The sequence below is a fragment of the Gekko japonicus genome, unplaced genomic scaffold (assembly GCF_001447785.1).
Source record: "Gekko japonicus isolate JY-2015 unplaced genomic scaffold, Gekko_japonicus_V1.1 scaffold694, whole genome shotgun sequence".
Lineage (NCBI taxonomy): Eukaryota > Metazoa > Chordata > Lepidosauria > Squamata > Gekkonidae > Gekko > Gekko japonicus.
This window is the reverse complement of record NW_015177028.1, coordinates 719,640-742,884: the sequence shown is the minus strand read 5'-3', so window position 1 is coordinate 742,884 and position 23,245 is coordinate 719,640. Positions and strand designations below refer to the sequence as shown.

General features: G+C 48.4%; 1 protein-coding gene across 2 annotated transcripts; it reads left to right on the top strand.

The window, feature by feature from the left end:
* The first annotated feature begins 518 nt into the window (after positions 1-518).
* MTRF1 (mitochondrial translational release factor 1) lies at positions 519-20,671 on the top strand. Of its 2 annotated transcripts, none has more exons than XM_015427861.1 (10): positions 519-593; positions 5,044-5,468; positions 8,501-8,592; positions 10,575-10,656; positions 13,089-13,196; positions 13,291-13,463; positions 14,387-14,504; positions 18,470-18,606; positions 19,990-20,088; positions 20,528-20,671. In XM_015427861.1, exons 2-10 carry the CDS (start codon positions 5,057-5,059, stop codon positions 20,645-20,647), a joined length of 1,341 nt encoding a protein of 446 aa, XP_015283347.1. In that variant the 5' UTR covers positions 519-593; positions 5,044-5,056; the 3' UTR covers positions 20,648-20,671. The 2 variants fall into 2 exon arrangements, with proteins under 2 accessions (XP_015283347.1, XP_015283348.1); XM_015427862.1 differs by lacking the exon at positions 519-593 and adding an exon at positions 908-966.
* The last annotated feature ends 2,574 nt before the right edge of the window (positions 20,672-23,245 follow it).

The following is a 23,245-nucleotide window of genomic DNA, read 5'->3' as shown; positions in this document are numbered from 1 at the left end:
CTGAGTGCCCCATATCCTTCCTCATAGGGCTGCCAGCCTCCAGGTGGGGGCTGGAGATCTCCTGGGATGACAACTGACCTCCAGGTGACAGAGGTCAGTTCCCCTGGAGAAAACGGCCGCCTTTATTGATTGATTGATTTGATTTATATACCACCCTCCCCATAAGGGGCTGGAGAATCTGGAGGTGGAGCCTGAGGAAGTCGGGATTTGGGGGAGGGGAGGGACCTCATTGGGGTATAAGGCCATGGAGTCCACGTTCCAAAGCAGCCATTTTCAGACGGGGGACCTTAGTTCTTCTTGTGAAAGGCGCCTGATCCTGCCTGGGTGCATCAACTGGGTTGAGTGGCTCATCTGCTCCCTTCGAGATCGTGGCGAGGAAAAGGTTTATATATATATATATATATATATTTATATGTCACTGTGGCATGCTGGGAACTGGAGTAGATAGTGGGGTTTCTGGGACCTGTAGTCCTCCCGTGCCTTTCCGGCGCTTCCGCCTTGCCAGGGTTCCTGTCCGTCCCGTGCGTTTGGCGGCGGACTGGGCTGGTGGCAGTCCGGGAGTTGAGGTGCTTCAGGAGTCGGCCGACTAATAAGTACGCCGTTGCCTGTTTTTCCCTGTAGCGCGTTTTTTGCTTAGGAAAAAGCAAGATTTGCAAGGCACTCAAATACTCTGGCCCCCAAATGAGAAGGGAGCCCCCCCCTGGAGAAGAAGACCCTGATGCTGGGGAAGACGGGAGGTCAAAGAAGACGGGGGCGGCAAAGGATGAGATGGTCGGACAGTGTCACAGATGCAACGGACATTAAACTGAGCAAACTCCGGAGGCCGGCGGAAGACAGGAGGGCCTGGCGCGATGTGGTCCTTGTGGGGTCGCAAAGAGTCGGACTCGGCTGTGCGACTGAACAACAGCAGCCACAGTCCTTGGAGGGCTGCGCATGCCCCCTGCCTCTTCCCGTTGCAAAGAGAACGTGAGAGCGGCCGAGCCTCTGCAAATCAGGGGTCCCAAGTTTGGGCTGGGAAATCCCTGGAGATCTGATGGTGGGGCCTGGGAAGCTGGGGAGGGAGGAACTTCAGTGGGACACAATGCCATAGAGTCCGCTCTCCAAAACAGGGGAACTGATCAGCTGTAATTCCAGGAGATCTCCAGGCCCCATCTGGAGGTTGGCAACCCTGTCTACAGTTTCAAAGGGTAGCCCTGTGGTCTGCAGCAGAGCAGCTAGATTTGAGTCCAGGAGCACCTCAGAGATCAAGCAGGCTTTCAGGGTATAAGTTTGGAGAGTGGAAGAAAGAGTTGGGTCTGTTTAGCCTGGGAAAGAGAAGGCTTAGAGGGGACATGATTGCAGTCTTCAAGCATTTGAAGGGCTGTCATGTAGAAGATGGAGCGGATCTATTCTCTCTTGCTCCAGATTGCAAGACTAGGTCTAATGGGTGGAAATGACAAGAGAGTCGATACCGGCTAAATATCAGGAGAAACTTCCTCACTGTAAGAGTGGTTGAGCGGTCTGCCTCGGGAGGTGGTGGATGCTCCCTAGCTGGACGTTTTTCAAGCGGAGGCTGGACGACCATCTTCCGGGTATGCTGTAGGGCTGTCTTTCAGCTATGCTCCTGCAGAATGCAGGGGGTTGGACTAGATGACCTGCAGGGTCCCTTCCAACTCTGACATTCTATGATTCTATGAAAGCTCATGCCTGAAATGGTTGTTGGTCTCTGTGGTGCTCCTGGACTCAAATCTAACTCTCCACAGTTGTTACTATCTGTAAGGGAAGCCCTGTGACCTGTCAGGTGGACTGGTGGCTCTTGGCATGGGAACATAACCTGCCAGACCAAGTGCTGCAAGAAACAAGGCTGCAGTCCTGGGAGAATTTAATTCTAAGGCTCAGACCAGTGAAATTGCATTTGACTCAAGCAAACAGGCTGCAAAGAAAACAGTTTAAAGGCTGCGAGTTTTAGTTGGCCAGTGTACCTTTTCACCTAAAAGCCTTAAGTGGAAAGGCAAAATATAAGACTGAAGAGTCCAGTCAGGGTTCCCCCAGATCCCAGTCTGGCACCCCAGCTGAGACACCGCACCGTCTTTCCAAGCTGCACCAGATGGCTGGTATTTCTTACTCTTGGGCAAGGTAATTTTAGGAACAGTTTATGCCCCCGATGAAGGACACAAAACGTTGCGGGGTGACTTTTTAAATTTTACTTGATTTTTCAGAAGGTGAGATCAGAGGTGCCATAGAGTAATGGATGCTGCAATACAGAGATCTAAAACCAGAGAAATTACTACTTTACCTAAGAATTAAGTATCATATGGTGTTGTGTGTAGAATACCCAGGAGATCTTGAGATTGTTTGGCACCCTGAAGTTCTAGCTCTTTAGTGGCGAGCTAGACTTGTTTTTAAGGCAAGAGACCTTTCAGAGGTGGTTTGCCATTGCCTGCCTCTGCCTCATGGCCCTGGTATTCCTTGGAGGTCACCCTTCCAAATACTAGCCAAGGCTGACCCTGCTTAACTTCCAAGATCTAACGGGATTGGACTAGCCTGCGCTATACCTAAGAAATAAATGTTAAAAATATGAAGTCTTTAATTGTTGCTACTTGGAAGTCTTTTCTGCAGGTTGTTGGGTCTTCGTTTTGTTTTTGGTAATCTGCCTTCAGCTGCTCTGGAAGGTGGTAAATATTTAAATAAATAAATAAATAAATGGAAGAGATTCTGCAGTGCTGGTGCATGCCCCAGGGAACAACAGTGGATGAAGGAACAACTGTTCTAATTGTTGAATGTAGTTTCTCTCTTCTTAATTGAATGTATTATCTTTTTGCCTATGGCACTCAACACAGATTTCTTGTACTGATGCATTTTTGTGTTTTGTTTGGCTATTTTGTTGGGTTGGATCCTGGAGCCGCACAAGAGAATCCCCCCCCTTCCCAACCAGCCACTTGCACCCTGTGTACCTTCTGCAGAGAGTCAGGAGACAAGGGAGGTTTCGGTGAAGTGGGAGAATAATATTGCCCCCCATGGGTCATGTACACTTTCATGACAAACTCTAGCTTGTCGGTTGCAGCCACTCCAGCAATCACTGGCGCTTTCTCCGAATTTTTGCCACCCCTCTGGAAGTTATCCTCTCAGCATTAGGCTCACTGTTTGTCTTGTGCAAGCTGTGGATCTGAATGTCTATCCTTTTGGCATGTATTCTAATTTAATTAACTTCAAAAAGGTTTGTGATCTCCTAACATGGCTTCACGGAGCCAGAAATTTCTCCTTTTGCTAGCTGAAAGGTTAGAGCCTTGAATCAGTATGCACAGTCTATTATAGCCAAAAAACCTGATTTTAGATTTGCCAAAAAAAAGTAAAAGTCTGTGTTTTCCAGGAAATGGTAGTGGTGAAATTACTTGCTGAACAGCTGAAGAACCCCAGACTTTGAATTTCCAGCTAAACTGATAATAGTGGATAGATTCAACTGGATAGTTGTGTTGGTCTGAAGCATCAGAACAAAGTTTGAGTCCAGCGGCATCTGTAAGACCAACCAAGTTTAATTCTGGGTAGAAGCTTTCGTGTGCACTTAGCTTATACCCCGAAGAAAACTTGGTTGGTCTTAAAGGTGCCGCTGGACTCAAACTTTGTTCCTATGTAGTGGAGTAGCTGACAAAATATGTGATTTGGAAAATCCTCAGTTCTAGCCGCACCTCTGCCATAAATTTATTAAACGGATTTAGGGAAAACTGCTCTCTGTCTCTCAGCTCTTCCGCCCCCCCCGCCCCCCCCATGTGTAATATGGCGATTAACACAAGTACTCTAAACTAGAAGGTAAACTGGTGACAGTAACATGGAATATAATTCACTGATTTCTTCTGTCATGAATTATTTTGATGAAAGCTGAACCCGTGTTAATTGAGCTGCCAAGGGTCCTTTCTGCATCCAGGAGCAGAGAAGCTGCTTTGAGTCCAATTGATCAGGAGAAAAGAGGAATATAAATGTTTTACTTAAATAAACTGTGTAGACTGTAAACTGAGCAACACAAAGGCTGTAAAAATGTGCTATCCTTTTTCAGACTTTTTGTTGTTGTTCAGTTGCATAGTCGAGTCTGACTCTTTGTGACCCACATCATGCCAGGCCCTCCTGTCGTCTGCTGTCCTCCAGAGGCTGCTTAATTTCATGTTTGTTGCATCGATAATACCATCCAACCATCTCATTCTCTGCCCGGTCTTCTTTGACCTTCAATCTTTCCCAGCATCAGGGTCTTCTCCAGTGAGTGCTCCCTTCTCATTTGGTGGCCAAAGTATTTGAGCTTCAGTTTCATTATCTGGCCTTCCAGGGAACAGTCAGGGTTGATTTGTTTTAGGACTGACTGATTTGATCTCCTGGCAGTCCAAGTCTTCTCCAGTACCATAGTTCAAAAGAATCTATTCTTCGACGCTCGGCCTTCCTTATGGTCCGACTCTCACAGCCATACATTACTACTGGGAATAGCATCGCTTTGACCATACGGACTTTTGTTGGCAGGGAGATGTCTCTGTTTTTTATTATGCTGTCTAGGTTTGCCATCACTTTCCTCCCCAGGAGCAGGCGTCTTTAAATTTCATGGCTGCAGTCACCGTCTGCAGTGATCTTGGATCCCAGGAACGTGAAGTCTGTCACTGTCTCCATGACTTCCCCTTCTATTTGCCAAGGAGTGATGGGACCGGATGCCATGATCATAGTTTTTTTCATGTTGAGTTTCAAGCCAACCTTTGCGCTCTCCTCTTTCATCCTGAGCAAGAGACTCTTTAGGTCCTCTTCACTTTCTGCCATTAGAGTGGTATCGCCTGCATACCTGTGGTTGTTGATGTTTTTCCCAGCAGTCTAACTCAGCCCTTATCTCTGAACCCATGTTTCCCGTCTGTAAAATGGAAACGTTACTCAACTGTTTCAGCATTGCTAATTTAATATTGTTACAGAATGAGGTACTGATCTGTTTTTTAAAACCCACGGGATTAATCTAACTATTACAGCAGAGGTGTGTTGTATCTTTAAATAGATGCAGAATGAATGGTAAATCCTGTACTTTTATCTTTTATGTTCTAGGACACATGCTGAGATGAAACTTCACCCAGGGATATCTCTTTACAGAACATGGTTCAGTAATTGCTGTGACCAGCGCCATTTGCCTTCTCTCCTTGCAAAGAGAATTTCGCATTTGGTAGACCTGAATACCTTTCAGCGCAGCTCCTTGTGGAGCGCAGTGAGTTCTGTTCTGTTTAATAACTGGTCAAGGAGATATCACCAGACCTCAGCAACACTGTGGAACCACGAAGCCCTGCAAAAATATCTGCAGACTTTAAGCCAAGAGTATCAAAGGATTAGTCAGTTGCTAGATGACTGTTCAGTAAGCGAACACCATCGAAAGGCTTTGGGTAAGAGACACGCCGAACTGTCCCCGCTTGCTGAAGTGACTGAGGAAATAGAAGAGGCAAAAAAAGAGATCCAGGATTTGGAGAGGCTGTGTGCAAGTAGGTAAAGCGTCTGTTTTACATAATCTACCTTTTGGAAAAGGACACTCCAGATCCTCTTTTGTTTTAAATCCTTGGCACAGAGCAGGGGTCCCCGACATTTTTGAGCCTGCAGACACCTTTGGAACTCTGACACAGCGTGTTAGGCGCAGGCAGAAAATGGCTGCTACAAAATGGCCACCACATAATGGAGGCCACAGCTTACCTACATTCACTTGGTAAAGACCTTTGTGCTGTGGTTGCAGCTGCTGCCATACCAAATTTTAAAATGATCTGCACAGCCAATCAGAAGCCTTACTCAGCAAAAGCCCCATCTGGCCCTGACCCCTTTATAAAAAGATGTGATAGGTCCTGTGGTGCCCACGGGCTCCTCCATGTTGGGGACCCCAGGCATACAGGAGCCACAACCCATCTGAAGCAGGAAACGTCCTGGCATCCTCCAGGTCCCTCTAGACTATGTTACAGACCCCGCTCCCTTTTACTAAAGCCCATGGACTCCTTGAGACATTGGTTTGGAAAATTTGTATGTCGGTTCTCCAGAGCCAGCAATAAAACCATTCAAATTCAACCATTAAAAAACAAAACCATTAAACAAGCCAGTAAAAAACAAGCCTGTGCTATTAAAACGATAGATGCACGTGCATCTTGCATCCATTTAAAAAGGAACTGTATTTGCAGGTAGTGGCCCTGCTTGGGTGTGTTCATGCAGGTCCTCCCTTGAAGTTGCATTCAGGAGCCACAATGAAATGCGGCCTGTTTAAAGCAATCAGATGGCCTAAAAATACAGTTCTCCCCCAGGTCAGATGCAGGCTTTTCGTAACAATTACTAAAAATTCGCTCCTCCCTCAGTTCCCGTGCCCACCTGCCGCTGTGGTGTGCTGTCTCCTGCCAGCCCTACCTTGCCACAGGTTATCCATCTGTGACCTTTTGAAATGCTACTAAGAACCTTAGGTGCTTGGTTTTGTGTCTAGGGTTGCCGGGTCCTTACCTTCTGCTGGCGGAGGGGCTCCAGAAGTGACATCATCCAGAAGTGACATCATTGCACACTAGCATTTGGCCAAAAACTCTATGGTCCCCATAGGGAGCAGTTTACAATCACTTTTCCTTCCCCTCCCCACAACAGATACCCTGTCAGGTAGGTGGGGCTGAGAGAGCTCTTTTGAGGACTGCTCTTGAGAGAACAGCTCTGAAAGAACTTGTGACTGACCCAAGGTCACACCAGCAGCTAGCAGCTGCATGTGGAGGAATGGGGAATCAAACCCACTTCTCCCAGATTAGAGTCTGCGCTCCTCACCACAACACCAAACTTGCACATAAACAGCCAATCCCAGGATGTGCAACTGCATAGACCCCAGCTTGTTGCCTCTTCAACTCCCAGCCCGGTACTGTTGTCGCAGTGGCCACAAAGCCTGATGCTGCTCAACAGACTGCTTTTGTGAATTCAGATATCGCTACAAACAGCAATGAGTCGAAATGCTACAAAGCCTTGTCTGAAATCCCAGGCTGGTCCAGACGATCCAGTCTCCCTTTAGGGGCCCCTCTTCCCTCAGAGATCAGCTCGTCCTGCTGCCTGAAAGCCGCTTGCATTCCTCTCTAGAACATTTTGAAGGAGCGTAATAAGGGGGCCCTGACCTGGGTGGCCCGGGCTGTCCCAGTCCTCTGAGATCTCAGAAGCCAAGCAGGGTCAGCCCCGGTTTGTACTTGGACTGGAGACCACCAAGGAAGTCCAGGGTCATTGTGCACAGGCAGGCAGTGGCAGACCACCTCTGAACGACTCTCTTGCCCTGACCTGGACGGCTTCGGCAGCTGTGCAGACCTGTTTAAATGGGGCAAAATACGGAATGCGATTGTGGTGCTGCCCTCAAAACTATTTTCCATCTGTCACAGGAATGTGAGCATCTTGCTTTCCAGGGAGATGTGATGGAGCTCTCTGAACTCTCCCCGGCTGCGATTGAATGGACTGAAAATCTAGATATTAATATTTAGGGGGATTGCCCAATCTGTCTGCATGCCCCTTGTATCAACTTGGTTACGTATTTTATATTATTATATGCTTCCTTTGTGTAATTCTGCCATATGATAAGTAAATAATACCTGGATGGCCCAGGCTAGCCTGATTCCGTCAGATCTTGGAAGCTAAGCAGGGTCGGCCCTGGCTGGTATTTGGAGGGAAAACCCCCCAGGAAATCCAGGACCAATATGCAGAGGCAGGTGGGGGCCAATCACCTCTGTTTGTCTTGTGCCTTGAAAACCCTGTGGGGTCGCCATAAGCTGACTGTGATTTGACGGCACTTTCCGCCACCACGGCCAGGAGCAATCGGAATTAAATTTTTCAGGGTATTAGTTTACTGTATGACAATAGGCACCATTTGGGATCCTGGGCTCACCTTTAATCCCTGACCAGAAACATGTGGATTAGTTTGAATGTTTTTTCTGTATGTAGCTGCCACTGTCCTTCCTAGTTCATTTTTTCCTGCTGTCTTATTCTCTTCATTCACGTGAATGGCCTTCTTGCTGTAAGCTAGACAAGGAGAGGCAGCAGAGGTGGTGGTGGGAGGTTGTTCATCCTGGTCACTAGGAGGGGACGACGTGGACACTCTCGCACAGTGTAAACAGCCTCATGGTGGTGTCTAGTTGCCTGGAAAATAACTAAAGATGAGCAATAATGTGGTGAGAAGAAAGGAAGGGGCCACCATAGGGCTGCTAGTCTCTGCCCCAGCCCCGGGCATATTTACGACTGGGACACATTTTTTACTTTCTCTTGTAGCAGAAGCTAAAAACTCAGTGTCCTTATGATCCCCAAATCTATTTTATACTTCTGTTTTGAGGTCTTTTGTCCCTTTCCAAAGCTGTATTGTGTAAATGTGCACTGTAAACCACGACCACATGCTCACAAGAGAGAGAGAGTGCATGCATTTAGGAAGGGTGGGCAAAAGTGAAATAAAATGTGGCAAGAGGGTTGACATGGAGGATTTGCTCTGAATGAAATGAAACCCCCCTCAACATTTGCTTTGTTTTACCATTGGCCTTAGAGTTAAACACCCCAGAAGAGAGACAGCTGCTAGAACTTGCTCTAGAGGAAAAGGAAGCTGCTGACCGGAGAATCAGCACTCTTTGTCGCAAGGTGAGCTGTGGGTTGAGATGGGATCAGGAAAGGGAATAGTTCAGTTACCTTGAGTGGTATTCAGACCCTTGTACATGTGGAAGAGCTATTTTGCATATGCACAAGCCTGCACAAGATCCTGAAACACGTAGATCCAGGCGGTCATCACTGGTGTGTGGGAAAACCAAGTGACACACGGACAGGAAGGACAGGATCCACGAGCCTGACCCTGCTGAGACGCCCTGCGAGCTCAGAGCAGGACGCCTGTCCTCGTGTATCTGTCCCTTTGGACATGAACCTGATTTGTGTAGCACTCCATGAAGTTTTCCTGAGGTACTGTATCTTTCTGTTGGATGTAGCCAGGTCAACAGGTCACGAGGATGAAAAGGGATGAGGAAGGTGTTGTGCAGGTAAGATTACAATGGAACGGCCTGCCCGAGGAGGTCAGGGGAGCTTCCACCCTCTCGGCTTTCCACAAACTATGCAAAACTGAACTATTCAGGGGGGCTTTTTTGTACAGGCAACAGGGCTGCACTGTACAGAACGGTTCCTAAAGTTACTTGGACAAATTATTAGGGACTGTGATCTATACTACTGTGTGTGGCTTACTAGAAGTACAATCCTGCTGCGTAATTTTTGCACAGCTTAATGTGTTGTGTTAATATTTATGGTACACTTCAGTTCTGTCTTTTAGATTGCTGGTTGGTTCCAGACTGCTACAGTCCTAATGCACTGCTTATTGAATGTCCCATCCTGTTGATCATATTGATGCAGTCTGTGCGATCCACCTTGAATCCCACTGAGAAAGGTGGACCGTAAATAAAATAAGTAACTAACAATATGAACGGCAGAGTAACGAAGTGGATTGGACTGGATTTTTGGGACCAGGCCCTGGTCTCTGGAAGGAAATGATCTACAGCCACCTGGTAACCCGAAAGGACGTGTCGCACCGGGCAAGGAAACCAGAGGCTTTGTGGTGGGGCTGCCGAGGCAGCCAGCGGCTTCCAACCTGGTCTTTCTCTCCCTCTGTTCTTCGGTGGCCAGGGGCAGGCAAAGGCACGCTGCCCCGAAGAGTCTGGGGGAAAGAGCAGCTGAGCTCCGGCCGGAGCCTTTTACACCCAGGAACTCTGGTTACTTCAGTTTTGTTGGGATCCCAACATTACCCGGCAGGCGCCGCGTCTTTGCTCTGCCAGCGTGCCTGCGTAGAATCAGGCAGAGGGGGCAGGACTCGTGAGGCACCTCCTTTCGCCTCACGGTCCTCCCTCCTGAGCTGGGAGCCAGGGCTGGTTTGTCCTTCTGGGCCTCCCCTCTCAAGCCTTTGGATGGCCTTTGTGTGGCCTGGGGCCTGCCCAGGGTCCTCCCTCTACCAGAAGACGGGTGGGGTGGGGGGCGTGCCCACGCCCATGAGGGACCAGTAGTGCCTTCTGAGGAATTTCTGCCCGTCACTCCCCTTCCCCGCTCCCAGGGTGGAGCTTCCTGACAGCTGATTTGTCAGACAGCTGGCTGTCAAAGGGCCAGCTGTCTGTTGGGTACCTGGCTCTTAAAGGGCCTGCTGCCACTATTGATCAGCCGGCTGGAGTGCGGCTCTTTCTAAGGGGCCTCCGTCACCTCACTGGGCCTGGCAGATGCCAGGCTTGACCCTGTGGAGGGGGGGGGGCTGAGAAGGAGGGGGGCACGGTGTTGTCTCCACCACCTCCTGAGACACCCATTCATCCGGCTTGTGAAAAATGATGGGAGGACACAATAAAAATTCAGATATCCCATTCCATACAGTGGCATGGTGGATGAAGATTGACATTTATATTTCTGTGGTTTTGTGTGAGTCAGATACAGGCCTCTAGATGATTGTTTAATTTCCATTTACGCTCCTGCAACCCTGAGGAGCATCTGCCGGTTTTTCCTTCCTGAACCGTGTGCCAGTCACAGCCCTAGAGGTCCAGCTGCCGCCATAGCCAGAAGACCCCGCCCCGTATTGTGCCTTCTGATTTATCTTTCTTTCCCAGCTTTTCCAGATCTTGATACCGAGGGAAAAATATGACAACTGCGATGCTGTACTAGAAGTGACGTCTGGGAGGACAACTGGAGGTCAGCAAAAGCATCCTCAGTAAAGATCATTACAAACCACGCTCAAGGCTTCGCAGGAGTTTGTTTTGCGTTCTGACGTGACAGTCAGTTTGTTCAAAGTCGTCATTGCTATGAAGTCTGAGGTGGATGGCTCATGAAAGCAGGAAAACCAGGCTATATGCACAGAATAGGGAGGGGTTTTTGGAAACACTCCCTTGCCCTGTAGAAGTTTACTTTGTAAAGCCCTGACCTGGAAGGCCGAGGGTAGCCTGATCTTGTCAGGTCTCGGAAGCTTAAGCAGGGCCAGCCTTGATCAGTAAGAACATCAGAGAAGCCATGTTGGATCAGGCCAGCGGCCCATCCAGTCCAACACTCTGTTGTCACACAGGGGCCAAAAATACCAGGGGCCATCAGGAGGTCCACCAGCGGGGCCAGGACACTAGAAGCCCCCTCCCACTGTTGCCCCCCCCCCAAGCGCTAAGAATACAGAGCATCCCTTGCCCCAGACAGAGTGCTCCATCTATTCCTTGTGGCTAATAGCCACTCATGGACCTCTGCTCCATATGTTTATCCTGTCTGCTCTTGAAGCTGTCTATGCTTATAGCCGCCACCACTTCCTGCACAATCCAAAGGTGAGATACACAGTCAAAGGAAAACCCAAACCCAAAATAATACTGTTCAAAGAAAATATCAAAATCAATTTAAAACTTCCTGCGTGTCACGGGCTGGAGTGCAGGCAGGGCGAGAGAGGGGTAGTCCGGGTCCAGTCCGAGGTCGAAAGCCGAGAGGTCAAGAAACCAAAAGTCCAAAGCACAAACCACAAGTGTAGTCGTCAAGCCAGAGTCCAGGGGGTCAGGAGCCAAAAGGACACCAGAGTCCAGGGCACGAACCAAGAGCATTGTCGTCAGAGCCAGGGTCGAGAAGCCAAGAGTTCAAAGCGGGAAACAGGAATTGGGAACACAGGCGAGGTGGGTGCAGAGCGTCATCAAGCTGACTAGTTGCTGAGCGTCGTCAGGCTGAGTGGTTGCTGGCACAAGGGTGAGGAGCTAAATATTCCTCCGGGGCTGTTGTCAATTACCGCCCCTGTGTTCCGGCTCCTCTTAGAACTCAGGGCTGAGAGACTGCCTGCTGTGCAGGCATGCCAAATCCCGCTGGCGCTGATCTTGCAACTGGGCCACCGGTGGGGGTGAATCAGGGGGGCTGTTTTGCGTGCGTTGTTCCGCCTCAGTTGTTGCTGGAGCAGCCTCTGCGGCTTCATTAGGGCCAGGTGTGGATTCTGCCGGAATTGGGAGCTCATCCTCGGCAGCACTCGTGACACTGTGGCAGTGAATTCCATGTGTGAATCACTCTTTGGGTGAAGAAGGACTTCCTTTTATCTGTTCTAAGCCGACTGCTCAGCCGTTTCACGGAGTGCCCACAGGGAGTCCTTGTATCATACTTGGATGGGAGACCAGCAAGGAAGTCTGGGGCTAAAGGGTACCGAAGGTTAAAAGTGCCCACAAAGCAAAACAAAACTGTCTGTTCCAGCACAGAATGTTGAGAGCAGCTGAGAATCGGGTAACGGAAAAGGATTCTTAGCAGCAAATGTAGACAAATTCCCCTTACAACTTGCAGTAATCTGGAATGGAGGAGAAGTTCAGGTTGGGGGAACCAGTGTTTTTCTGCGTACCCAAGGAGTCTCCCACCTCTGCAGAAGGCCCCTGTCACTGTTTTTGTGATCTGCAATTAAGTTCGCTATTAGACTGATCAAGTGAAGATCTGAAGGAGGAATTCCCCTCACCAAAGGCAACAGCCCAGCACTGCTGAACACCAGGCCTGGAGTGACTTTCTGCTCCTCCGGCCAGCTGTCTAGCAATCTGCTGCCTGGATACTGAGGTTCGCGGCTAGGCAAACAGGACCCTGCTCATCCAGCCCTGAATCAGAGTCATGTGAGGCACGAGTCAGTTGGAGAACTGGGGTGGGGGTGGGGAGTTGGCACTTGGGAATGCACATCTAATGGCACACATTCATTCCTTAAAAACAAAAACCCAAATGCCCAAACAGCCTGGTGGATACTACTGAACATGCTCATTGTTCTCAGTGTTGAGAGCAGTTGAAAATCAGGGTGTGTGTGTGTGTGTTTGGGGGAGGTAATACCACATCTGGCTTACATGGATCATACTAGGAAGTCAGCATGGTACAGTGGTTAAGATCGATGGACTCTAATCTGGAGAAGCGGGTTCGATTCCTCACTCCTCCTTCACATGAAGTCAACTGGGTGACCTTGGGTCAGTCACAGTTCTTTCAGAGCTCTCTCAGTCCCAAAATAAGTCTAGCTTGCCACTAAAAGAGCTAGAAGTTAAGGCTGCCAGACAATCTTAGGATCTCCTGTCTATACTACATGCAATGCCATAAGATAATTTAATTTTTTACTGCTCATACTGAAAATCAAAAGACATTTTTTTATGTTTTAGGTGACATTTGCCAGCAGTTTACACAAGAAGTGTTTGAGATGTACCAGGGCTATGCTGACTTCAAACGCTGGACCTTTGAGATTCTGAATTACACTCCAACTGGCTACGGTATGGTCTTGGCGGCCGGCCCCACAGCTGGCTTCCAAGATTGCCTCTTGGCCATTTCCCCCCCATCGGTAACGCGCGTTGTTTTCCTTTGAAGCTGGGATACACCACGCAGCCGCGCGTATTTCCGGGGAGAGCGTCTACAGGCATTTGAAGTATGAAGGAGGTACGCACAGGGTGCAGCGGATCCCTGAGACTGGCTTATCTTCAAGAATGCAGCGAATCCACACGGGGACCATGTCCGTTATTGTCCTCCCCCAGACAGAAGAGGTAAATCTTAAGGGAAAAGTACAGCAGCAGGCTTGTGTTTGATGTTTCTCTACAAAACGTAGCTTCTAACCAGTATGTCTGGTTTTTGGTCCCCCCCTCCCCCCCCGTTGTAAGATATCACAACCACTTCTTGCCATTCTGGACAGAGAACGGCTCTTACCCGTCCCTATGGCTGACTGTGTTCAGTACATAACTGATCGCCATCCCCCAGGGTAGGACGAGGGTCCTCAGCCTTTTTGAGCCTGCAGGCACTTTTGGAATTCTGCGACAGTGTGATGGGCACAGCCACAAAATGGCTGCCGCAGCCGACCTTCAGTCACACAGCGAGGATCCTTGTGCTGTGGTGGCAGCTGCTGCCAAAGCAACATGTTAAAGAATCTGCACAGCCAATCGGAATCCTCTCTGGGCAAAAGGCTCTCTTGGCCCTGCCCACTTTCTAAAAACACTTGAGAGGCACCAGGAAAGGTGTTGGCGGGAGCTGTGAAGCCCATGAGCGCCGTGTTGGTGACCCCTGCCCTAGGATTTTTCCTGCACGGGTCTGTTTCTGTCTTCCTTCTTGTGCAGGAGGGTGTTGGGTGACTTATGGAGACAGGAAATCTGATCCCATTCAGCTGTTCCGAAGTGCTGTGGGTTCATTTCCTCACTCGAACATCACCAGACAAAAAGACAAGGTGGGGAGTGCATGCCCCAGGGCCCTGACTCGGCTGCTGTTCTCCAGCCGCTCCCCTGGCGGCAGAACTGACCCCACTGTGGCCCTGGCCGAGGAGGAGTCCTGTCAGGTGGTGGAAACAGAGTCGGTCCACCATGGAAAGAGACATAGAGTTTTCAATCCAGGCATTTAATGAGGAACAAAAACAAAAAAAACCTACCAGCTTTCCCCCTGAGACTTCATGTATGGTAGTAAAACTGTCATTTCCCTCAAGGTACAGATCAAAGTAGACCCAAGAGATCTGCGGATAGATACATTTCGATCCAGAGGGGCAGGAGGTCAGCACGTTAATAAGACAGACAGTGCTGTGAGAATTGTACACATTCCTACAGGTAAGTCTCTATTCCCTTTTATAGTGATGAACAGTAACAGGCCGCAGTGTTGCCCAGTCAGGAATGGGGCTACGCTGGCTGTAGGTGCGTGGCCCATGGGTTGTCTGCGCTCTTGCTGCCTGCGGTAGTTGGATTTACTGGGTTTCCACAAGGGAATAAGGGAGACAGCGGCATCAGCGTGCAGAATGCTTTCTTGCTCAGGTGTGCCTTCAGCTACAGTAGGGGCCGGATTTCCCTGGGTCTTTCATTGTGGGGCCACAGTCATTTCACTCAGTTTCTGAGAGCCAATTTGGTGTAGTGGTTAAGTGCACTGACTCTATTCTGGGAGAGCCAGGTTTGAGTCCCCACTCCTCCTCCACTTGCACCTGGCTGGATGACCTTGGGCAAGGCGTAGTTCTGATAAGAGCTGTTCTTGAAAAAGAGAAGTTTCTGTCAAGAGTTCTCTCAGCCCTGCCGACCTCACAGGGTGCCTGTTGTGGGGAGGGGAAGGGAAAGGAGATTGTCAGCTGCTCTGGGACTCCTTCAGGTAGTGAAGGGCCATGGGGTATAAATCCAATCTCTTCTTCTTCTTCTTCTTGACACTCCAGTACGACACGTGGTGGTGGTGGAAAGTTCCATCCAATTGCAACGGACTTAATGGCCACCCCGTAGGGCTTTCAAGGCACGAGATGTTCAGAGGGGGCTTGCCATTGCCTGGCTCCACGTAGCAACCCCAAACTTCCTTGGTGGTCTCCCATCTGAGTTCTAACCAGGGCCGACCCTGCTTAGCTTCTGAGATCTGACAAGAAGAGGCTAGTCTGGGCCATCCAAGTCAGGGCAGGACACTTTTACTCGCTTAAAATTATTGTGTTCTGACAGTGTTTTAGAGTGGGGCTGTTCTTTATGTCTTTAAATGTGGGGGGGGGGGCACTGCTTGACCAGTGCCAGGCGGTGTCTAGAGAGGGAGAGGCAGAAGAATGGTTGCTTCAGTCTGTCCCCCCTGATACCATGCGGCTACTTCTCAGTGTTTGTGACAGAAAACAAGGGTCTGGAATTCCTCCTGTGCAGGAGATGTAGCTGCAGCTTCCCCCATGCAAATTTCTCTCTTCCCACGTTGGTTTTTTTCCACCAGAGAAATGTTTTCCGGAGTGTCAACACACTGGATAGTTCTGTGGTTCTGCTTTAAAATACTCACTAAAATCCGAAAAATTTAAAACAAATAAATATGTCAAGTCCACGTAGAATCTCAAGCAGAAAAATTTTGAACTCCTGTGGAGATGAGCCTTGAGCGGCTTTATTACATGAGGGGTTTTTTTTTAAGACGGAGGAGGAGGAGGAGGTCTTGCCCCTTTGCCAAGAGTTGGCTGCCAGATTTGGAGCCAGGAACAGTGCTCTATTGGTGCAATTGGGTCCATTTTTAGATTCCTTCAACATTCTGTCCCAGGCAGATATTGACAGGGTCCTGTCACCGTGTGGCCTACTACCTGCTCCTTGGTGAAAACCTCCAGGAAGGGGTAGGAGGAGCCTTGGGAGACATCAGAAATCTCTCACTCTCCCGGGGTTCTTTCCCAGCTCCCTCAAGGAGGCAGTGGTGACACCCCTCCTGGAAAAGTCATCGTTAGATGAGCAGGACCTAGCCAATCACAGCTCAGTATCTGATCTTCCATTTCTGGGGAAAGCGACTGAGCAAGCTGTGTCTGAACAGCTCCAGGGATTCCTGGATGAGACATCCGCCCTATATCCCGTCCAGTCTGGCTTCCGGCCGGGGTTTGGGACTGAGACAGCTCTAGTTGCTCTGGCTGATGATCTCTGGTTACACCTTGATGCAGGTGGGATGGCGCTACTGATCCTGTTGGATCTGTCTGCTGCCTTTGACACAGTGCACCATTTGGCCCTGGCCAGCTGCCCAGCCTCCCTGGGTGTGAGGGGTATGACCTGGAGCTGGTTCTCCTCATTCCTCTGGGGTGGGTCCCAGAGGGTCATCGTGGGTGTAAAGAGGTCGTCAAACCACGGTGCCCCGAGTTCTGTTTGGGGGAGAGGGAGAGGGCTATAAATTTGATAAATAAATAATAAATGTACCATCATGGGTGACAATTGGTGTGTATGTTTCTGTGATGCTTACATGTGCTGGACAGCCATAATCAGCATTGGATTGCGAGTGTATTTGAGCAGCAGAGCAGACATGTACATGATTTTCACATATGCCCGAGTGCATGGGTTCAGCATCCATAGTAGAAAGATGGCATGACGTGAGTGAAAAAAAATTCTTTAATCATTTGGTTTAATTTGTGGAAACTTAAGGTAGCAAGGATTACAGTGCTAGTTTTTAAGTGCTTCAAAAATAGAAGGATCACATGACCTTTCTCTGTAATACACTGAAAAAGAAGAGATGTAGATGCAGGGAAAATGTTTTTAGAAAATACTGAAGTTTTGGGGACTAAAATATATGTAGTATTTCATTCACCTAAACTAATTTTACTGCTTAAACAATTTAAAGCACACATATAATGTAGAGCATAAACAATTGTACTATTGGCAATTTGTGACGTTTACAAATACAGATGTGTTAATTTGTCATCTGAAAGGTAGGAGAAAATAAAAGCTGAAAATAGAAAGTACAAATTTTGTGTTCTGTAAGCAAAAGGAAGTGCATCGAATAGAACTATTTGGATATTTGAGAGAAGTGTATGTGATATTTAAAAAGCATAGAACTCCTCAGAAGCATATTGTCAGACACATAACATATTGTGGGCAAAACTAGTCACATTTAAAGAATAGATGCGTGAAAATATGTTCTGTGTCTATACTGTACAGAGGAATTATTGTCCAATTATTTAGATTGTCCTGCATCAAAATCTTCATGCCACACATTTTGAGTGAGTAAAACCCTTGTCTTAACAAACATCCCGTTCAATCTAAAAGAAAAAAATATTTCCTAGAGGAAATTTTAAAAGTGCTCCCCAAAATTTCTAATTTATTTCTGCATTACCCCCCCCCCTCGGCTTTCCCATCACTAGTCTGTCTTTTTTTTTTAAGATAATCAAAACTGTAAAAAAAATGGAACCCCCCCCCCCGTTCCAGTTTTATCAGAGTTTTTGCCCAAATACCAGAGCATCACCTGGAAGTTGCTGGCGTAATTATGTCACTTCCCACGAGACACCAGTGACGAGGCCTGGGCCTCTTTCTTCCTGTAAGTACCCCCCATCCCCTGCCAGTCTCCAGGAGGGACCTGGCAACCCTATCATGACTGTTGGGCACATCGGGGTTTGATGAGTCCCCTAAAGTTTTTGACCTAATTAGTGGAAGGCAGCAGGAAAAGCGGAAGACCCAGCATGAGAGGGGTGGACTCTGTCAGGGAAGTTGCAGTGCTCGATATGCAGGACCCGAGCAAGGCTACTAACAGTCGGATGCTTAGGAGGACACCCACCATGAGTCAGAAGCCGCTTGACAGCACTGGACACACTCACAGAACAAACCCTCCAGCGGAGATTGAAAAATGGGGAAACTCTGTTGTTTCTTTAAAGTAGCAAGAGGCTGGCTGGAGTAAACAAGACAACTTTCCCCCCAGCACGGTTCCTATTTATGTAATGCAGAGGAGGAGGAAGTAAATGAAGCTAAGAGCTTCTGCTCTGTCTGGTTATGAATATATGTCTGGGTTATGCTTCCATTAGAGCTACTAACCGTAACAAAGGACTGAAACTCTGTTTTCCAGTGCTGAAATGCTGATAGACTTTCCCCCCTAGAACTCGCTCACTTGTCAGTTGTTTGAAAATACTAATCTTGTACGGTGGATTTACTCCTTATTGGTATGCAACGCTTCTCTGCGGTGACGGCCTTCCTGACAGCATTGTAAATGTCACATGGAAGACAAAGACAAACCTTTGTTCGTAGTTTGCTCCTCAGATCATGAGTTTTCCCCATTTGACCGGAATGTGGGCAACTTGCTATCTTGAGATTTGTGCTGGATGTTTTCTTACGTTCCGAAGGGATAACTGTCGAGTGCCAACAGGATCGATCTCAGCTGGTGAATAAAGAAACAGCCCTGCGGACCCTGCGAGAGAAGCTGTACCAGCAGACCATCGAGAGGGAGCTGAGTAAAAAGACCAGCGCCAGAAAGCTGCAGGTGAGGCTGTCTGTCCCCGGCCTCAGATTGTCACGAGGCCCTCCAACCTGGCTGAGCCACGTTCTCCTGAACCCGTGTGGGTGGGGGGGGGGGGGGGGGGCGCTGCTGCAAAATGGCTGCTGCAGGAGGCACAGCCAATACAAAATGTCAGTGTAATGATTTCAAGTTACGTGTGTGTGTGTGTTTCTTTAAATGGTTGGTAAGTGTCAGAAGAACAAGGGGCTGAAAGAGGGCGAAGAGTGAATGAGGTGATCGGTGGGTGACTGAGAGCGTGTAGACAGAGATAGGAGGTGTATGAGCGTGGAGAGAGAGAGAGAGAGAGAGAGAGAGAGAGAGAGAGAGAGAGAGAGAGAAGGCAGAGGGTTCAGTCGGAAGTCAGCAGCTGTCAATTGTGGTCAATCTACACAGAGTCTGAGAAGCCGTCTTCTCATTAAAATCATCTAGAAGTGCTGTGAAAGGCATTAAGATTCTAAAGGAGAAAGAAAAGTACTTCAGGGGGCAATTTAGGCAAAATCTAATATTAGAGCGCGGGGGGGGGGGGGGGGGGGGAGGAGCTGACAGAGACCTGAGTAAAAGTGAAAGATTCTACTAAGCAACTTAACAAAACATCTTGTAACTAGTACACTTCTTTTACCAATGAAGTTTTATCTTGTTTATTGTTAACCCAGAGTCTTATCCTCAGAACCACACAGTCCAACGAAGGAGCCTCAGAGCTTGGGCACAATACTGTGGGAAAGGTTAATTAAATCTCTGGTGGCAGCGATAGACACTTTGAGTGAGAGGAAGAAACAACAAGAAATTTAAAACTACATCACACCTAACCACACAAAATAAGAGAGAGGTACCGTCACAGTTGGGGAATGAGGCCTTCCTGTATTATTCAACATTTTAGGCAGACATGCTGCTTAACAGGATAGTTTTTAAAATGAACCTATGGTTTAAAAATATTTCTCATGCATATACACACATAGCACTAAAGGCCAGATCTTTGTGTCGTGGTGGCAGCTGCTGCCGAAGCAACTTTTTAAAAATCTGCGCAGCCAATCAGAATCCCTGCTGGGCCGTCAGAAGCCTCACTGGGCAAAAGCCCCACCCGGCCCCCCGCCCGCTTTCTAAAAAAATACCTGGCCAGTGGGCACCCCTGGGTGGGTACCATGCAGAGGAATCCTGGATTGGCAGCCATGCCTCAGGCTTTGACCCAGTGCCCGGTAGAAGTAAAGCCCTGAGTAAAGGCCTTGTGCCGTTGGAATTCTTGGCAAGGCCCCGTGTTAAAGCTGAGCAGTCACTGTCGAGGGAGGGAAGCGAGACAAAGAATGGACAGAGGTCATCACAGAGCAAGTATCGTTTTTGATACTAAATGAAACTTTTATTTCTTTTCAACAGTTAGGGACAAGAGCTCAGTCAGAGAGAATTCGCACGTATAATTTCAGCCAAGACAGAGTCACTGACCACAGGATCGCCTATGAAGTCCGCAGTATCAAGGTAGTCTTCTCAAATGAGGGGTGATGAAGGAAAGGGGTGGTCCTCGGAAGCTGCCTCCTGCTGAGTCGGGCGGTTGGTCTGCCTCTCTTGGCGTGGTGCGCCCCCTTCACGAGACTCTTGACAGGCTTCTCTTCCCATCCTGCTGCTTCAGACCTTTCACCTGGGCAGTACCAGGGATCGAGTCTGGGACTTTCCGCATACAAGCCAAGTGCATTGCTGTGGTGCTGATGTTGCCATCTTATTTTGACCCAGGGGGAGGGGCTATAGATCAAAATAGTATGGCACTAGAGAGCCTTGCGGAATGGGCCCGCGTGCAAACCTAATAAGCAGACCTTGAGCATCAGCAACATGTTTACTGGAAACCCTCCCAAATCACTTGGTTCTCTCCTGTCTAGAGCAGCTTCCTTTAACCCCCCCCCGACCCAATATCTTTTGCTAGGAATTCCTGTGTGGCGGAGCGCCGCTGGACGATCTGATCAGCAAATTGTTGGAAGCAGCAGAGATGGAAGCTCTGGTGGAACACCTAGAACACAACTGTAAACCTCTACAAGGAGATTAGTGACTTCTATTAAACAAACAAAAAACCCACATTTGTCTCTGGTGCTCTCCTGTTGCTATGATTTCTGGGTTTTTTTCCGCTTTTGATTGCTTTTTTTGTTTTGTGAATTTTATTGTTCACACAGAAATGCCTGCTAGGTTTTTAAAAAGATGTGAATTTGAGCATCTTGCAGGTTGGTGCAGCAATTGTGGTGGGGCTGGACTAACCAGTGGGAGCAGGAGAACATCTTGGGCCACGGAGGACTCCGGCTTGGCTTCTCTCCTTGCAGAGACTCCTCCAGGGGAGAGAGAGTGTTTTGGCCAGGGCACTCTAGCACATACTGTGCAAAAAAGGAAGACCGAGCACGCAGGCAGAATGTCAGTCCATTTCCAAAACGCAGTTGCCCCGTATGCCTACTCCTTGTTCAAAACACATTTTAGTCATATGCCTTCCCAGGCTTATTATTTTAAGATTTCTAAACACCAAATCAGATAACATCTTAAAGTATAGATCGAAAGAAGTGATCAGGGCTCATAGAAACACACTGTTTACGAACTCATAATTCAGAGATGACCGGGCTAAGCTGACTGGTTGTTTTAAGAAGTGACAAATAGTTGTAAATATTTGCCGGATTCACAGTTTTGAGTTCTGAACAGGTAAATGAACTGTTATGCTGAAAAATGTGTTGACTTGGAAATTTTCCAAGCTCACTGGCTGAGCTGGGGTTTCCGAGGTGTTATTTTTGACCCAGCTGGTTGATTTTCTTAAGCCCTTCTTTGTTGTCGATAGTCTTGTACACAGTAATGAGAAAGGGGAAAGCAGACGGCAGCTCCACACGGTCACTGAGCTTCTGGTGGCCCCAGTGAAGGCACCGGAGTTTATCAGCAAGGTCTTTCCTTCCAGACCGTTCCAGAGCGTCTTGGAGCAGTTTGGTCTTGTTCAGTTTGTTCCATGACCGTTCATACCTGTGTGTGCACAGCAGGAAGAGGCATGCAGTGACTGCAGGAAAGTCAGCTGTTAAGACAGTCTTCAGAAATGCTTGGCCAAGCGGCAGCTGCTGTGGCCACTCAAAAGTTTCCCTTACAGAAAGAATTTACACTTGGAAGATTCCTGATGGAATTTACACCAAACCTCCTTGCCTCAGCTCCTCCCCTCTTGTAATCTTCCCCATCAGAAGAACTCCCTTCTCTGCATCTTATTATTTGAAGAAGTGAGCTGTGAATTATGAAAGCTCATATTGAAATAAATTTCGTTTCAGGGGGTAGTTGTGTTGGTTTGCAACAGAGACCAACAGGATTTTTCAGGTATGAGCTTTTGACAAAGGGAGCTTTGATCTTCAAAAGCTTATACCAGGACATCTCGTTGGCCCCTAAGGGCTCTAAGGACTGGAATCTGGCTATTGAAATAAATGTTAGTCTCTTGTAGCAAACTAGTAGCATTTTAAGACTGACATGAACCAAGGTCACACAGTAAATTTCCCTGTCAAAGTGGGGATTCAGACCTGGGTCTCCCATATCCTATATCTGGGAGATACCTCTTTTGGCAGGGAACTGTATCTGCTGCCTTCCTTTAACACTGGAGGTCACATTCTCCTTTCTCCTCCCCTGTTTTAATATTTAGAAAGGGCCAATTGGGTTCTTCCCTGTTTGTGCTCAACTTTGTGCTTCTGAAGGATCAGGAGTAGAACAAGCATAATAGAACGTTTGGAGGAACATCAGAAGAGCCCTGCTGGACCAGACCAGATCTAGTCTAACTTCCTGTCTCACACAGTGGCCAACAAGGGTGAATAGGACCCAGCAATTCAGATCAAACATGCAAAAAACACATTGCTGAACAAGTTCACAGTATAATGAATAAACAATGAAGATACTGCTTTAATTGTTGTTTTGTTTCAACAGCTGAATAGCATCAAGAGACCAAAGTCTCAGCACAAGCAGGACGAACTTTCCCAGGCTTGACTGTCCGTTTCGACTTTGCGTCTTTATCAAACGTCAGTTTGTAGTTGTTTGTCTTCAGTACATGGTTTTCAACAATATGTGCATAGTTTCAAAGGTGGCTACTTCAAGCTCTCACAATCAACAATTCCCTTCTGGATAATGCATGCAATTAAAGCAGTATCTTCATTGTTCACACAGTGGCCAACCAGTTCCTCTGAAGGTCCAACCACAGAACATAGAGGCTACGTCCTTCAGAAGAGCCCTGCTGGGTCAGACCAGGGAGGGTCCCTCCAGTCCAGCCTCCCGTCTCACACAGGGGCTAGCCAGTTCCTCTGGCGGGCCAACAACAGGGCAAAGAGGCCGAGGCCTTCCCCTGATAAGACCACCAGAAGAGCCCTGCTGGGTCAGACCAGGGAGGGTCCCTCCAGTCCAGCCTCCCGTCTCACACAGGGGCTAGCCAGTTCCTCTGGCGGGCCAACAACAGGGCAAAGAGGCCGAGGCCTTCCCCTGATAAGACCACCAGAAGAGCCCTGCTGGGTCAGACCAGGGAGGGTCCCTCCAGTCCAGCCTCCCGTCTCACACAGGGGCTAGCCAGTTCCTCTGGCGGGCCAACAACAGGGCAGAGAGGCCGAGTGACTGAAAAGAGTGACTGACGGTACACAGCCGGACAAGGAAATTGAAT

Excerpts from the sequence above, each read along its gene's own strand:
- MTRF1 (XM_015427861.1), top strand. The coding sequence starts at position 5,057 with ATGAAACTTCACCCAGGGATATCTCTTTACAGAACATGGTTCAGTAAT. Across the intron at positions 5,469-8,500 it reads TTTGGAGAGGCTGTGTGCAA|AGTTAAACACCCCAGAAGAG; the intron begins GTAGGTAAAGCG and ends CATTGGCCTTAG. Across the intron at positions 8,593-10,574 it reads TCAGCACTCTTTGTCGCAAG|CTTTTCCAGATCTTGATACC; the intron begins GTGAGCTGTGGG and ends TTTCTTTCCCAG.